Raw genomic sequence first — 19013 nt, 5'->3', positions numbered from 1 at the left:
TCAATTTTGACCTTCGACGAGCATGTCCCCCCTTAAAAGAAGCAAATAATCTCTGAACCGATTGAAGAAAATGGGGCTTAAAGAAGAACACATGCTAAGATTCTGACCTGGTAGTAACAGGAGGGGGACCAAGAATTAGATGAATTGACTGTGTGTAGGAAGACTGGGTAGGGAGGGAAGGCTTTGAAGCTGGAGAGGACGGGCGAAGGATAAAAATCCGTGGAGGACGCTTGCGGAGGATGTCAAATTCGAAATGAGATGTTGCATTGAGTAAGAGATATGTATACAATATATAGTCATATCTGGCACTATTGAGTCGATGAACAATGATTATTGTTGAGTCTATAAGCTATACTTCAATCAGGAAACACAAATTTCAATATTGTTTATTTATTGATACTGGGAATTTTAGAACTCCTCAACAAAAATAGCATGTCAAATAACCCGTAGCTCTAGTAAAAAGCAAACATTTCATTCTTCTTTTTTATTAGTCGGGGCTTGTCTTAAGCTCAAATTACATTGGCAGATTTTCAATTCAACCATTTGCCACGATCGCCCGCGATCGTGAAAAGTCATTTTTGAGTCGTTCCCCGGAGTCGCGGGTAACCGTGAGCTGTCGTGAGCGAATTGGAACAATTTCTATTTTTTGGGCACGAGTTACCGTCAGCTTTGCAAGTTGCGTTGCCATAGTTAGTCATACAATTCAGTATTCATCAATTCAACCATCAGCATGTTCTGTTCAGTACTATCCAAACTATCCTAAGATGGCAAAAAAATAAAGAGCCGCTTGGACTAGCGCCGAAGACACACCCCTGATTGAATAATTGGTCCATTCTAGAGACACAATGTGGAACATTAAAAATCCGTTGTATTCGAAAAATAATTTACAAGATATGATCTTTGAGGAGATTGCGGACGTATAAAATATACCGACCATTCAGTTACCTCTGGCAGCTGAATTTTGACGTAAAAAAATGAGAGGGAAACTATTCAGTATAGCAACCAATCTATCGAAGAAATATGTTTAGTAAACGTATATTTTAATATTAAGAGCATACATAAGTGAAACGGCAAATAATTTTCAACAGTAGGTGGGACGAAATTTTTCACTCGTCAATTCGTACATCTTTCGCACGTCAATTTGTTTTGTGATGGCTTCGGAGGAATATATTCTTAAATCGTGTAAAGATGACTAAAAAACGTTACTTATTTACTTGAAAAAGAAAACGTGTCGATGAATATACTATTATTATTACTAATATAACAATAACATAACATTAAATGGACGCATGTTGAATTTTTATGACAAATTATATTTCGTTCGGCTCGCGTCATTTGGACAATCCACGCCTCGCCTAGTCACGATCTTTTTAGACCATGCCTCAACTGAAGTTTAGCCTTAATACTATCGACCGAAGGTAGGTACTTGATGGTGTTTGAATTTAAATTCTAATAATAGCAACACTACGTTTATTGTAAACTAATCATAAGCAAGGGTCAAGACGAGCGAACATTGGCAGTCGCGAAGATTCAACGATCTACATTCTACGCCGACCGTGATGACCAACTTCTTTACACTATTAGCAATTACACGCAACGATTCAATCGCGTTGGGCAGTGCTTTTGATTGGTTTAAAATAATCATAGTGTTGCTATTATTAAAAGTATAGGTTGACCGAAAACTATTTCTACGTTTGGTGGCTACACTAAACAGGTTTCCCTCGCAACTTTACGTCAAAACTCAGCTGTCAAACCTAACCTCGCAAGTGGGTGATAGCTTCGGATATTTTCGTACGTTCTCGGCAATCTTCTCTTGAATCGTCGTGAATCGTGGCAGACGGAAATAGGATTGGTTCCAATTTGCTCACGATCCCGTAAAACCATAGATAATAGATTTTGGCAATCGTGGTAGACGATCGGACAAGACGCAATCTGCCAATGTAATTTGAGCATAATGACGATTGCTCGCGGCGGACGGCGTGGATCGTTGGATCCACAGAAAAGAAAAATAAAGTTGGATCTGATTAGATCTACGCGTCTGTTGGTTTAATTAAGCCTTTACGATATTTTAAATCTAAATATATAATAATATAAACACAATAATAAAAGTGTGTTCACTATTAATTTGTTTTTTTATCAGGTATTTGATGAAAAAAGAAAAACACGGATTAGACACACCTTAATGATGTTTACAATGCATACCTATAATATGTATAATATAATAATTATTATATAGGTACATTCTGCGAATTACGTAGGTGGCAATTGGCAAAAAGGTCCTTTAGCTATAATGTTACATAATTCAATAAAGTAGGTACGTTAAATACAATCTAATCGAAGGTACTCTCTCAACTAGATATTAGACCCGATTATCGAATGATTTATGGGCACATTGACAAGGTAAACTACCTATTTATTTTTGGGAACGAAATGTTGATAATTTGATTATTAATTTTAGTTTTTGTACTGTATGTAGTAAGTATAATATTAATTATAGAGTACCTATACGTTTTATAACTTGCACTTTTTTACACTTTTTACTGCACTGATACGCCTCCTTGCTTGATTACCTCGCATGAAATTAGATCGGATGATATTCAATTATTATATTAAAAGATCTAGTAATAAATAAATATGTTAAACATATATTTTTAGAATATATTACATAATTTTCATCCTAGCGCGGGAGTGAAATGTTATATAGCATATATACTCTACCTATTATTACTAACTACTATAAGTAATAATATTTTACATATTAAAAATGATTGTGAATTATTTTAAAAGACTGACGAGTGACAACACAAAATAAGAGAGTTATGTTAAAGACCTTTATAATTATTTATATTATAACTTATAACCTACCTTTGCCATTGTAATGCAAACACATGCCAATCGATTCTTGGCTAAAAAATCTCTTTACAAGATACACTATTCTGCTCTACTTCATTAGAGAATGTTTATGTGAACGCGTTTGACACAGTTTCCATTGAAGTTCATAGTTAACACAATGGTATCTTAGCCACACACAGAACTATTAACTTATAGACGGGCGTTCGAGCCAGAACTCACTCGCGAGAATAGCGAACCGTTTGATGGTTTTGTATCGACTGGATCATAACAAGACACGCTCGAAAGATAAGTGCAATTAGCCTATTGTGAGGTGGGAGGTGGGGTTTACAATCCCGGGATACCGTGCGATTAATTGATACTTACATCCCGGGAATTAAAATATTTGAATCCCGGGATTTCGGTATTATTTTTATTGCATTTTTATTTTGTCAAGTATGTAATACTACATACACGTGCCGTAGGTACGGTACAACTGTCAAAAATATGAAAAAAATAAGTTATATTAGAGACAGGCACACACATGAGAGAGGTTTTCGAGTCCGGACCGCCCCCAGAAAGAGAAAAAATACATTTTTTTAAAAGTGAATAGAATATTTATTTATTTAATAAAACAAAGCATTGTGGATATAGCAAATCAAAATTCAGGACGTTCACGAGATTTACATTATAACAAATATTACCCTCACAAGAGAGACGAAGAAAAAAAAATTAAAAAACTAACAATTTTATACAGTAAAATAAAGTTTCCAAAAGAAAATGCACAGTACATCATTATGTCTATATTTAGGGAGCGCATTGACTAGTCTTGTACCCATCGCTAATGGTCCCAGATATGCATGACTCGAGGGAACAGTTCTGACTCAGAATAGGTCATGGCTGCGACCACGTAGGTACCTAATTGACACATATATTATTTCTTCTTCTTCGTCAGGACCTCATTACTAAGGGTCGTTACCGAGATGATTTGGCTGTCGACCAGCCTTCTCAATTGGTTGACCCCTCTCCTCTGGGTATTCTACCACACTTCAGTGGAGGACTCGTGCCACTAATGAAATGTCGCAACCATCTAAGGTTCTAAGGCATCCAATGTTTGCTTTACGATTCTGATGCGGCATATCTAAAACACAATACAGTAGACGATACAAACTGTCATTAAAGATTCGAATAATTATGACCATTAGACCACGTGGATTCGATCGCCTTTTGTGGATGCGACAGGTCGCAATAACTCAGAGGTGGGTACCCATAGTAGCTGCAACCTATGTGTGCAACGCTAAACTTCAAGTGCGGAGTGTCTGGGTATGAAGAATACGAGCGAAAAGTACGGGGAGTATGTAGTGTGGTGAGAAGCTATACGTAGTACTGGGGTAAATACGGAAGTCAGTGGTACCTTCTAGTGGTACCCCTTCCCGCCGCCTTGAAAAATATCATTGATAAATTTTTGATATGGGTACCACTTTTATGTGTACGTGCCTGCTGGGACAATATGTATACTTTTTCGGAAAGATATCTCTGTCTTTGCGTTGTCTTATATTTTCACGTTATGGAAATCAACATTATTTAATGATCACATAATTAAACGTCTTTGGTCTAAAATTATGAATAAAGTTATAGTTCGTTTCATGTCATGCCGTGAACGCTTTAAATTTGTAATTTGTCATGTTCATTATATCGTCAATGTTCTGGCAGAAGACACTAATTTGAAAAAATGACATATTGAGTTAGTAATACCAAAATGTTCCTTATCAGACTTTACCGTCTGGAAACCTTCTTAATAAATAAACAGTCTTTATTTTAAAGTCATCCTTTTTACGATTACTTAATAAACTCAAATGATAGACCATTTCAAACATTTTAACAACTTCAAAGTCAAATTACTCAAACCTAGTATTCTCCAGTTAGTGTGTTCGGCCAGAACAGAGCCGATATTATGTAAAATAAATTAATTTAAATTTTTAATATTTTTTTTATTTGATTTGATTTTGTAAATGTATGTAGGTGGGTACTTAAATAATGAGCAAAGTATTAAAATATAGCAATTACAGAAAAATGTCATTTATCTCCTAATTTATACGAGATTATGATATCGGAAAATATCCAAAATTTTATTATATCTAAACTAAATTGAATTCTCAAGCAAGAGAGTGCTAAGTAGGGGTACCTACCAAATTAGTTTTTTGTTTGTATAAATTCGGTACTAGATACTAAAACAATTGGTTCGGATTTTTTTACTCGATTTTTCTAATCCCGGGATTGAATAAATCTGTTCTTGCCGGTACTTCTTAATACCGGGAATGAAAAATCGATCCGGGATTGCAATCCCTAGTAGAAGGTGTATTATTTACACATTGAGAGCCGTATTGCCAACATGACACAGCATCACATAAAATTTCATTGTATCCAAAGAATTCAATTACCACTCGAGCCCGCCATTTATTTTGTAATTTACAGTTATTTTGTCGCTCAAATGTAGTAGGTATTTATTTGATAATATGATGCGCATATAAAAATTACCTCACAAAAAACTAGGACTGGTTTACGTTTTGACTTTGATTCAATACCTACCCTTTTTAAGTAAATCTTCCAATGTATTTATCTTACACATCAGTACGCACTTGTTGATAGTTCAATAATCACATTTAAGAATTTTTGAATACATTACATTTCAATATGCCACATACATACCGTGTCCGGAAACTTGTACGTATGCAGTTCGCCGTATTACACTTAATCGTGAAATGTTGTATCGGAAATATATGGCCGTATATTAAAGACCGTCCAATCTCTTTGGGTCGTATAGATAGTACCTAGGTACTGACATAAAATTCATGTCTTAATAAAACACGGTTCTTGTTGGTTTACACTTTACAGGAAGCCAGCAGCAAACAAATTTTATTATATAATTTGTTAGGTTAGATTAGGTTAGGTTTTCATTCTTCAATTCATGAATTTTGCCAAAATCAGCTATGAAAATTGAATTAATGTTCATATTGAATTTAATAAAATTTGAGACCGTATACTATACGGTCATCTCTTTCTGATAGAAAGCTCACGGCGAACTGTGCCACGGTGAAATGTTTTACGTACAATTTACGTGTTTAATATTGTTAATTAGCATTGGTAATAAAAATGCTATGTTTTTGTTGTTTGCTGATAACTTGAAACTCTTTTTGGAAGTTGTCACCTTGTACGATTGTCGTCAGCTCCAACTTGATAAAGATAATATATTAGATTGGGGCAGGCGTAACACAATAGAATTCAATATTGATAAATACAATCTTTTGTCGTTTACCAGAGCCTCACAAGTGTTGTTTTTCCAATACTTGATGCATGGCAGAGTTCTGTCACGAATATCATCTGTAAGGTAAGGGACCTTGGGATTACGTTTGAGAGTAAACTGACATTTATTAGCCATATAGTTACCATTTGTAACAAGGCGTTTAAGATGTTGGGCTTCGTCGTGCGTGAAGGTAAATCGTTTTACAGTGGTACCATGGGTACGGCAAATGCGGCTTGCAGTTGTAGTGGTATTGTTTGCTAGCATTGAATCAGGCATTGTCGCAAGCAATTCAATACATGCGCGAATCGCCTATGGTGCCACTGTAGAATGATTTACCTATACTTCCCGGGTTTTTTCGGATGGTACGGTATTAAAACTTATGTTTAATTCTTTAGTTCAAAGTAGGCTTGAGAGTGGGTCTATTGTTTTGGCACCGCATCAGTTGAAGTATGGTCTTATGGTTGAGAGGGTTCAGAAGAAATTCTTGAGACTCCTTTACATGAGGTTGTATGGATACTATCAGTTTCTTTATCTAACTGACTTTCTCTTAGGTATGCTTACATACTGCAATATGCAATTTAGAAGAGATATTTATTTAGCTATGTATTTTTTTCGATTTATACAAGGTATAAATGAGAACTCTGCCATTCTGGGCAGTGTTGACCTGTATGTCCATGATGACTATCTTAGAAATAGAGAAATAGAGAGTTGTTTATTCTCCCTACGTGCAGAACCAACCTGCCAATGGTAATGCCAATTGGGAGGGCGATAACTATGTTCAACCAAATTGCTTCGGGTGTTGATATATCCCACTTGCGAGAGTGAGTTTAGGTGGACGCTATTTTATAAATTCTTAAAATAGGGCCTCCCTAACAAACTCGGTGTACTTCTTTGAACTTCTATAGATGTATCATTTTGTTGTCACTGCTTTTGTAAGTATGTTTATATTATCGCACCCCCAGTAAAATACTGTAGTAAGTCAAAAATTGGCATTTTGCAGGAGAGCCATTTGAAGTTTCAAATATTCTTTGTAAATACAGGAAAAGTCTGAATGTAAAAATTATTACTCATTTTTATGGAAAAACATGATCTATTTTCAACTGTATTTATCATTTTTCTCTAAAACATATACAAACGGAGATATTTGAATATTTCTGAGTTACGACTGTATTTTATTAGGATATTTGACAATTTCATGGTAAAATTTGAATCAACTCAATACTTTCTATGTAAATTTCCCTACCATCACTCTAATAATTTCAACTAATTTGTTGGGCACTGTAAAGGAAGGTTTTCAAAATATTAAGTTATGGTACAATCTTTAAAGATTTATTGAAAAAAAAAGAAAAATACAATTATTAGTTCAAAACAACAAAAAAATACTTAATTATTTAATTTAATGGGAAAATAATTTTTTTACATACGATTTTTAATTTTTAAACATCACTTGGAAGAGAAGCAAAAAATCATAATAAAATTCACGATGTGTGCAGACGAAAGCAAATCCTTTTTTTTAATTGTCGTTATTTTTGGCCACTCTTGATATGCTTTGGATATATTGAGACCATTCATTGGTAACGGTTTGCCTATTTGCTGTTGTCGAACATTCAATTTCCTACATTCTTCATGATAACTGGTTTTAAAAAAAATAATGTATGGATAGTCTCTGTCTACTTTTATAACTTTAATCTTCTGCCACAAAACTTTTTCTCCATTTTCATCCGTGTTGTAATTTTTACCGATTTCATCTGCTAGTTTTTTCATGTTGAGAAAATTATTTGTCGTCATGGGTTTAACTATGTATGGATGTCCTGTTTTCTTACTTGTTTGTACAATAGTAATCATTTGGCTGGGCACAAATATTGGTCCACTTTTTAGAGCCCTGGTCTTCTGCTGCTCAATTGTAGAATGGACGATATCGCCTTCATTTTGTTTATGCCCGGTGACCAAAAACTTATGAGAGATCGTTGTATTTTTTTGTGAATTCCCGGTGGCATATAAATACATTGCAGCAATGTATTTATTTTTATTCTGCCCGGCACAATTGTCACTGTAAAAAATAAAATGCTCATTGTGGTGATATTTTTTACATGCAGTGTAATCGAGTACACAGCTACCAATTTTATTGGATCCTCATGCAGCTTGACTCTCGTCCCACATGTATCAGTTTGCAATATTTTCAGTGATATTATAGACTGTACGATTGTACATTGCCAAACTTTCGTTTATAATAGAAAGTTGACACATTTCCGCAAGGAAGCGGTAAAACAGCCTGCAAATCATATACAGCTACATTAATGACGCTATTTTGGCCATTAGTTCGGGACTCTGCTACGTCTTTGATCTTTTCATCCCTTGCCTCTTTTTTCCAGGTTGATGTGTCTCATATTTTTCTTGAAGTTGTTTTTTTTCATCTGGTGGTGAAGAATTATTGTATAGGTCGCATTCAACGCACAAATCTTTTTTTAGGCTTAAAGAAGCCAATATTAAATTCGTCATTAAATATAGATGCGTATAATAGTGTTCTTTTCCAAATGGCATATTGCTGTCAGCTTGTTGTTTTTTGTATAACCGATACATTTCAGCAATTGTTAATTTACCATCTAAATACAATTTAGACGTCTGTGCACGCAAATAATGTTACTCGATCACTGGGAAAGACTTAATGTGAGCTCTTATATCATTTTTTTAAACATCACTATTTTTTTGTGATTTTTGTGATCTCTTTGTTCTGGAATTGGCGTTCCGGAAAGAAGATCTCTTGTTTTCCATGCAGTGGAACAGTACCTTTCACTCACCCCAAATGTGTTGATAAAGTATTTTTTGCATACTTCTTGTATTTTGCTTCCATTTAATTGTTGATAACAAAAATTTTTGCCTCTGCTGCTTCCAGTTTTTTTTGTTTGAATACTTTGGAATAATAATATCCATGCAATTAGTGAGAAAATTACGCTGTATCTCAAGATTTTCCTGTAGTAACAGAGTTACAACAGTATTTTTTTGAAAAGTATTGTTTTAGTTTTTTAGAAAGCTTCTTGTAAAATACTGTCGTAACTTAGTTACAACACTATTTTATTATCTATTCAACAGTTTTCGGAAAGTAATGTACTGTATTAAGTGCTTTCTCTCCGACACTATTTGAGTTTGAGATACGATAGTATTTTATTAAAATAGCAAAAAAAAAATACGAATCCAACCACATCCATAACTCGAAAACGCCAATTTCAGACTTACGACAGTATCTTACTGGGGGTGCGTTATGTTTTCTTTTTATATTTTCATTTTTATCGCTTTTATTATTTTTTTCTTCTTCTTTTGCTTCTTTTTTTTCTATTTTGCTCTGATGGTAAATTTTTTGAGTACTTATAATATTTTTTTTTATTTTGTTAACTGTAAATTTATGGTGGAACTGCATTGTATTGTTGTTTTGATTTAATAAAACGCAATTTTTTTGTAGTACTTATTCCACTTTTAATCAATATATTAGGACCGGTTTCGTCCGCTTCAGGGGGACATTATCAATTGAACTGTTGAAAATGTCCCTCTGAGGCGGACGAAACCGGTCTTAATCTATTGATTAACAGTGGAATAAGTACTACTTACAAAAATTGCGTTTTATTAGATTAAAACAACAATACTTACAATATTATTATCTTGAGATGAAACACATTTCCTATTGTCATTTAATCTTAATGCGCTAAGTTTTATGCTGCCAAGTTTTCATTACTTTTTAGTATCTATTATTCTTAGGTTTATTTGTATTAATTTTATTTATTTTAATAATGATTACGTATTATATAATTTTGTTTCGCTTTGTAAAATATAATCGGCCATTAGAGGTTTTTTTTTATTAATATATTTATCTGTACTACATACGTAATTATGTTCAAACAAATAGCTTTTAAACGTAGAAATAAAATTAAAAATAATGTCTTCATCATTTGTATGAAATATAATTTTGGTCAGCTACAAAAAAATCGAAGATTATGAGTAGGTATATAATTACGTAAAATGTGCAATATATTATTCATAATTATATTTAATTTGATAAACTGAGTAAATTTAATGTAATTTATAAGTAGTAATAATTGGCAACTATCAACAAATTGTCTTTAATGAAAACCCGGAATGTACCTAATTGATGTTGTCATAATATCACCTTTGCACTCAGTAGGTTAAATTCATAGAAAGTATGTTGATAAGTTGATAACATTAGAAAATTATTATAAATATGTAACATCAAACACTTTATATCTGACGTGTGAGGTCATTAATTTTATATCGCTATTGCAAACACATTATTATCGGAGTAAAATGACAAATAATGAGAATCATTATTAGTGAATTGTTAGTGAGATAATTGATTAAGTTACTATTAAGTACTACTGTTTTTTTAGTCATATTATGAGAATAATATTTATTATATTATTGATTATTATGTATTAATTTTTAACATGTCATTATCAGTTTGAAGGTATATACATTATAAAACAAATTAACAATAACAAATAGGTATATCTAAGTAGGTATATTCCCATTCAATCTCGAATTTTTTTCGGATTTAATTACCGATGTGACCAAATTCAAACTAAGATTTCACCACCATGACATTATTTATAACATACATCAGTGGTTACCAAACCGTGGCGCATTGGATGACTACAAGTGGCGCATTGCATCTTTGCGCCTATTTATTCTTTTGAAGTAGACGCCATAACTGAATCAATTTTTTTGACAGTTTACAATTGTAGGATGTGAACAGTGTGTGTGTGTATGAGAGAGTATCTAGGTCGCGAATAACTGATTCAAATTTGAAGAATTCTCTGCTGCTCTCAGTAACAAATTTAACACCAAACATTGAAAGACTAGCGAAATCCAAACGCTCAAAAGCTCTCAGTGCTTCATCCCGCTCAGAGCTCTCTCTCTCTCTCTCGTCACATCTAACAACTGTGGTCCAGAGTTTTCTTCACCAAACGAGACTCTCCAGCAGCTGTAGCACCATCGGCGGGGTCCACGAAAGCGATCACCCTCTCGTGCAAGAGATCATTTCTGACTATTGTAGATTGGTGATCCAATAAACGTGTGTTTTTTGAAATGGCATACATTACTTAATTTAATTGCGTGATTGAGTTATTCCTTTTCCTCCCCTAAGCGAAGCAGATCCTACCCCTATCCCCACTTTCCATCCCCAATCGTGAACGTAAGAAGGTAGAAAAGGTGCTTGAGTTGTATGGCGCATCTGAACTCGTCTGTGAAAAAATTGGCGTATGGTATGAAAAAGGTTGGCCACCCCTGACATACATAGATAATGTTCCAAATTTGGTTTTTCATTCAAAATAAGAAAACAAAGTAAACAATAAATACATTAATTATACATTAATAATAAATACATTATAAACATAATATAGCTGTTTAAACTTCCGATGTGACAAAATAGAAATTTTATCAGAGAGATAAAACACCCCGTAAGCGCAAACGAATATACACACTTCAATTGTTATTTTGTACCCCAGTCTGTGAATAACTTGATTCATCTAAAAGGCTCGCCATCATATGCCATCATGGCCCCCACTGGGGGCCGGGTTCATGAGGGGCCTGGCGTGGTGGGTCAACCATATAGGTGAGATAAACACACATCACAAATTGACCCTAATAGTAAAACAGTTTTTGGAGGAGGCAAAGATCTTCTAGAGCAGCGGTCGGCAACCCAAATGCATTGGCGTGCCACTAAACAGATAATTCAAAGTACTGGACACTCAGCGTGCCGCTAAAATAAAACTAGTAACAATTTTATTTGACTATAATAATACACGCTACATAAAAACATATAAAATAAAAATTAACAATATTTAAACATTAGTGACTCCTTGAGGTTCAATTTTGGAAGTAAACACCTAAATATTTGATTCATAGTTTAAAGTTTTTAATGTTATGCACCGATACGGGTTTATAATATATTTCATATTAAGAATGTTTGCGTTGTACGTTGTACCGAAAACACTTAAAAGACCGAATGCGACTTTTTGCATGCAATGAAATCTGTCTGGGAGTTCATTGCACGTTTTGGTTATCATGTCAAGATAATTGTCTTCGTTGTTCATAATTTTATCTCTGGCAGTTTTGAAGCTTAATTTCCAAATTTCAGAATTTTTAAATTCGATTAAATCTAAATCATCTCATACTCAATGTTCAAAAATTCAAAATATTCTTTATCAATTTTGTAACTGTCTTTAATGTCAGGCTGCAAAATATATTTAAAAAATGGGTGAGTGTTTTTGTAAATCGTTATATCTGTTTATGAAATACTTCTGAAAAGTTGATATATAATCCATTACCTACGGTACAGTTTTTAAAGTACCGAAAATTTTAATAAATCGTCATTTTCGAGGCGTGTCACCAAAAATCCTTTCGCGTGCCACCTAGTGGCACGCTTGGTATATGTTGCCGGGCGCTGTTCTAGAGCTGTAGTGTCCATGTGTAGTAGTAGATGATGGTTCTTACTTTTTCAAATATAGGTACTGTCACACCCATGATTATTGGGCCTCTCCCGATAGATTAAATTCATTATTAAGTATAACCATGTCAACTGAACTCCTAGCCAACAATGGGCGTACATACGTCCAAAATTCTTTATATTCAACATGTACTTAGCACGTAAGAATTATATCTAATTATAATAATAGTATGTCAGAGAAGAATGTGATTTGCCGAATAAAAGAGACAAAAGCCAAAGGAATTTAATAATAAAGAGTATGTAAGGGAAGGATGGCAACACTGTCCGATAGAAAAAAGTTGGTAGAGGGTCGCCATTGAAAGAGGCAACATCGGCCCCACGATTCGGAGAGTAAAAAGAAACGACATAACCACGCATGGGCGTGAAAAATTAGTTAGAGAAACGGATATAGAGAATTAAGTTTAAAGTTAAAGCGAATAAGAGATTAAGCAGTAATATTATCAAGTGACGGACATGTGTAAGAATAATATTGTGAATTGATGGTGTGTCGATATAGCCAAAATATAAAAATCACGTTCTCTGAACGAAACAATCAAGACTTTTTCATTTTACTGCTACCTATTTCTATTTATTATATAATTTTTGTGAATCCCGGGTCCTACCAACATCCCGAGCCAGCCACTGGACCCGGGATATCTCAGTACCTACTTAGGAACTTAAATAATTATGATGTCTTCTCACGAATTGCTCATATTCTTTTTATAAATAAACATAGTCACATATATTGGATATCGTTTGGTATTTAATTTGATTTTTAATATAATATCCTAATGTATTTAAACATCGCAAAATTGTATGGGGTGACGTTTTGTGTCTGATGGACTGTACTTCGACCTGCACCGCGATTTCCTAACTATCGACTCGTGTGTCAGCCGACGACATGACGTAATTGTGACGTCAGCCAATACACGCTCGAGGCATGCCGCCCAGCACACAGTGCTCACCATAGATATTATTATGATGAAACACTTATATGTGTATGGTGACAATGAATAACGCCACTGTCTGACCAGCGTTATTTTCTCGAATGCTATTATCACTCCGGTAGTACGTCACAATGATGTCATATGACGTCATGTCGACCGGGCGGCTTGCACTCGCAAGTTCTAACATAGGGCCCCAGGGACGACACTGCTGTGGGGATTATAAAAGATGATAACAAATTGGGTCGACGGAGGAGAGTTTGCCTTTGTCATTATATTGTTTATGTATCTCTTTTGTACCATACAATTGAAAAATAGTGTGATTTCAAACAGGAAGTTGCTAACAATCATTACTGCAATTATTTATATAATTCGTTTAAAAAAATCTTTAATCATTGCTTGCGGTACAAAATTAGGAACACGCATTTTTCACTATGGCAAGGCCTTGACAATAATAATTATAAAAATACTAAATAAACGTAATTTAAATTAATATATATTTATGTAAGCAATGTGAAGAATACAATAGCGTTTATAAAAATGCCAAATTATATAATTCAAGTCCGCTTTGCACGTATGGTCAGTGCTGCCAACTGTTATTGACAGAAATATGCTAGAGGTTGATAGAAATATGCTAGATTTTCTCAAAATAAGAAATGACTAAAAATTATCACTTCAAAAAATCACGTCGTAATAATTGTTATGAACGTTACTTTCTTACAAATACCAAAGATGCTATTGACTGTTTCGCCACTAATAAATAAGTCATACAGGCTTCCCAAAAAAGTTGATTTTCGGTTGAGAAACGCTGCTTTAGATCAAATATATTTTTAAACATTGAGAGAATTCTGTAATTCTCGAACCTCTGAGAATCAAAAAAAGTCGAGAAATCACAATTTTATTCATAGCGAAATTTATAATACGTATTTTTAACATCCGCAGTGGAGTAGAGTAGAATACCATTTGGGGAACACTATTGTAACTGTAGATGACTGTAGAACATTATACTGCCCTTGAGGGGGTCCAATATGCGAATTTGAGATTTTTTTTTGATAATTTACATTTTCAACTGTATTAATAAATATGTATCTGAAAACATTAAATAGATTTTTTTAAATTCAAAGATAAACTTACAATTGTAAAAAAAATTAATAAAATGTGAATTATTTGCAGGGTCACATCTTATTATTACATTATATTTTATGGTCATATTTATTATTAAAATTTTGTTTATTAAGTTTTCAATTTTTTAACTAATTCATCTTTTTAATATTTTTTATATTTACTTTAAAAAACATTGATTTTTATAAAAATATAAATGTGTATAACTTGAAATCATTTTTATGTATATCAAATCAAGCTTCAGTATTGGGACCATACCTAAAATAAAATTTTAAATTGTAAATTATCAAAAAAAATCTCAGATTGCAAGTTTAGTATTTTTCCGCTAGGTTCTCTGTTGTCATATAGGATCCCCCTTAACCTTAGCGATATGTCGGGGGGCCGCCGAACATCGTGGTCTGCAGGCCTATTCTAACATATCACTTAACATCCAAAAAGAGCTAATTATGATAAATATATCACATTTATCACTTTCCGTATTCTGGCGGTCAGTTATGTAAAAAAAGTTACCGTCGGAACTGTCAAAATGTGATATCTTTTAACAGTTCCTCTCTTGGTCTTGCTAACTTTGAGAACGAGACAGAATACATCAATTTTACATATTGAAAATTGAGATGCAAGATTCGACTGTCTTATCCGCTTGGGTTTGGCAGCATGGACATATCCGACTTTGATCAACATGTTTACCAACCTAAATTTTCGCCGTATTATGAATTAGAGATAGCCGCCGATAACTGTTTTGTTTATGGAATCCCTTCCGTGTTAATTTGGCCCAATGAAAATAACTGAAACGTGCTAAAGTGATAACCGTTAAGAATAAACCTGCTGGGGGGCGCTTCAGGATGTGGGGGCCATGCATTGCATACCCTTGTTTGTTTCTTTGTTATTAAATGCTTTGTCTTGCGTACTTCCCGGGTCTTTTCGGATGTTACGGTACTAAAAATTCTCTATAAAACCTTAGTTAGAAGCAGACTTGAGAATGGGTCTATCGTTTGGGCCCCGCATCAGTTGAAGTACGGCCTTATGGTGGAGAGAGTCCAAAAGAAATTTTTAAAACTCCCTTACTTTCGGCTGTATGGATATTATCCGTGGCTCTATCCGACTGATTTTCTCTTAGGGATGCTTACATACTGTAGCTTAAAATTTAGAAGGGATCTTTATTTAGCTACATATTTTTTCAGACTTATACGCGGCGTAAATGTGAACTCTGCCATTCTTGGTGGTGTTGGCTTGTGTGTCTCTGATAATTACCTTAGGAATCGAGGGCATCCGTTGTTTATTCTCCCACGGTGCAGAACTAACCTGCCATTAGTAATGCCAATTGGGAGGGCAGTAACCATGTTTAATGAAATCGCTTCGGATATTGATATATTCCACTTACGTGAGGGTGAATTTAGGTGGACGTTGTTTTATGAGTTTTTAAGATAGGGTCTATCAAAGTTCACTCTGTGTGCTTCCATCTACTTTTATTTTGTTACTTATTTTATTTATTTTCTTATTTTATTAATTATTCTCTGTATTTTTATTTTTAAAAATTATTAAGACTTATTTTATGTCTTGTCGCGAACGCTTTGAATTTATAATTTGTTATATTCATTATATGTAAAATAAATAAATTTATTTGATTTGATTTATTTTCTGCATTTACGCGTTATGCCCAATACGCCAATACATTTTGACAAAGCTATTATCAATGTTATGTAGACGAACACGTAACTTTTTATCACTAATCTATTTTTTATCAGCGTCGCGTCAGTGTGTAAGTAGGTACATATCTATTATAAACCTATAAATAAGTATTAGTAACAATATTATGATTCTCAATGATAAAATATTAGCATCCCTGCGACGTGTGATACTGATAAATCGATTTACATCAAAGATAACGAAATTAGGGATTCGCGTGAAACAAAAAAAAATAGTTTTGCGTGTTCGGAAAAAAAACGAATAAGATCTCCTTGGGCAGTGTTTTTCAACCTTCATATGAAAGCGGTATACTCAGTGGCGCATTTAGTGACGTAGAGGCCCGATGCACTGACTGATTCTGAGGCCCTCTACGATAAAAATAAACAATCTAAATTTAATTTTCCAAATACATCCATGCATTCAAACAATTTTCATTTCCTTATGTTTATTAGTATATACCTATTATGTAGGTAGGTACTTACCTAAATACCTACAAGTTAAACGAAAAGAAATCGATATAAAAGATACAACATAGAGAACTTAATAAATGAAATTTTAATAATACATAATATATGACTATAAAATAATATGTTGGTAATAATAAGATGGGATCCTTTAACAAATTCACATTTTATTACATTTTTTTACTATAAAATTGTAAGTTTATCTTTGACTTTAAGTAAAAAAATATTTTTCTTTTTAATGTTTTCAGATACATATTTATTAATTAAAACAATGATTTGAGTTTCCCCATCTCCACCCGCCATGTATATGCAGCCGCGGTTTGTGCACGGCCGCCTTCCATGACGCTATAAACGTGTCAGAATGACAAGATTTTAGTGCCAACCTTCCTTGTCCCTTGTTCCCGAAGCGATGCTGCACGGGAATGATGTAGGAACCATGCACATTAAAGAAAGAGTTTTAGAAAATAAAAAGAATCTTGACTTGCTCTGCCGTCATTTATCTTTAATGACATGAAGTGTCCTCTGTACCCGTGTACTGAAACTCTGCCGAAACAGAGGAGTCAGGAGTTGAAAGTGATGAATCTAAGTAGGGATCGGAATTATTCAAATGCCTCAAAGTTGGCCTTGGTTGATATCAAGTCGGCGTGGTCAATCGGGCCCGTGTATGGACGGACCCTGGCAAACAGCTCCGCTCGGTCGGATCCCATCAACGGGCAGTCCCAGAAGACGTGTTCTAAAATAGTTTAAATTGTAAATTATCAAAAAAAAAAAAAATTGCAAGCTTCGTATTTTTCCGCTAGGTGCCTCTGGTAGGTAGAGGTATCGCCTTAAAATTTAAAATAGTGGATTGCCCTCTGTGTAATGGACAGTGGTAATCGTTAATATATATTTTATATCATACTTAATCCATGTGACGCCAGACCTGTGAATTTATTTTTAATGTCTGGCTTTTCCCTTTGGGTCTAAATGGCTTGCAACAATATAACAATAATGAAGACCTTCAGATAAACTTTAAATATTATGATCAAGTCAGTCAGGATTTTTCGTTTATGTTAGAATTAACTTAAACATTATTTATATGAATTTACAACACAATATTTACCGAAATTGTTTTTATTGAATAAATAAGAAGAACTTTGAGTTATAAGCTATACATTCTTCTTTCAATGGCGTTTTAGCAAATCTCTTTTTATTTATTTACCGATGTTTTTATCAATAAAATAATACTTATTCAATTCCTGCAAAATAAACTTCTTTTACGCGAGTTTTTGTTTCATTCGTCTACACCAGTCATGCCCAACCCGCGGCCCAAATGAAGACTTTTTGCGGCCCGAGGCCCAATTGAAGTTTTCAGCTTTCTTTATTTTGAATTTTGGTATTCATACAATAAAAAAAATCGTTCTCGTAAATTTACCACATTTATATTATATTTTGTGAAATTAGAACTTTCTTGTTATGCTGCGTGCTAGTACCTGTTTTTATGTGTGTGCTGGCTCCACACTCGGCGAGCCGGCAATACGATAGTGAGAGTGAGACAGCTATAATCAATGGCTTCTAGATTTATGTTTTCTGAAAGATATAACAATGAAATTAAATGAATTAAATCAGAAGCTACAAGGTGAAAATAAGCTAATTACAGAATGTTATGAAGTTTTAAAATCCTTCGTAACAAAACTCAAGCTTTATGAAAATCAATTACGCTCAAATAATTCAATTTATTTCCGTAAAGATTTTTTACAATATTCTAATGAAGTCACAAAATTAATTAAAAAGTTCGATACCAGATTCACATTTATGCAAAATATCACTTCCCTCCATTTTCGAAAGTGAATAGCAAGCTGTCACTTTCATTTTTAGTATGGTTTTTCGTCTGCATTTTAGGACTTGAAGGTGGATAATTAACACACCGGAATCATGATGGAAACGAAGAGTTTTATTTAAGTTAATATTATATAATAGTTACATTTTGAATAATTTATTTTACGGAGGACAAAATGTGCGTGTTCGCTGTTTGGCTGTTTACAGCGTATTATCCGCCATCTTGTGTTTCGCTTTCAACGAGAGCGTTGTCGAAAAACGGCGACGTTGCAAATATTTTTCAACGGTCATAATCTACGGCATTGCCGGCTCTATTATTATTATTTATTTTCGTAATCAGCGCTTACTATTTG

At 33.8% G+C, this 19013-nt stretch overlaps 2 protein-coding genes across 2 annotated transcripts in view; one reads left to right on the top strand and one right to left on the bottom strand.

The window, feature by feature from the left end:
- The window catches only part of Oatp33Ea (Organic anion transporting polypeptide 33Ea), a 38074-nt gene extending 34962 nt beyond the window's left edge, over positions 1-3112 (bottom strand). Inside the window, exon 1 of the mRNA XM_085947746.1 lies at positions 2866-3112. Within this exon, the coding sequence (XP_085803872.1) occupies positions 2866-2874 (9 nt within the window). The 5' untranslated portion in view covers positions 2875-3112. The remainder of the gene's footprint in view (positions 1-2865) is intronic.
- The window catches only part of Oatp33Eb (Organic anion transporting polypeptide 33Eb), a 76948-nt gene that overhangs the window by 40506 nt on the left and 17429 nt on the right, over positions 1-19013 (top strand). The window lies entirely within an intron of this gene.

The sequence above is a fragment of the Rhyacophila brunnea genome, unplaced genomic scaffold (assembly GCF_057557595.1).
Source record: "Rhyacophila brunnea isolate RB1 unplaced genomic scaffold, BYU_Rbru_1.0 scaffold_2, whole genome shotgun sequence".
Lineage (NCBI taxonomy): Eukaryota > Metazoa > Arthropoda > Insecta > Trichoptera > Rhyacophilidae > Rhyacophila > Rhyacophila brunnea.
The sequence above is the reverse complement of the archived record's forward strand: the minus strand, read 5'-3'. Positions and strand labels throughout refer to the sequence as shown.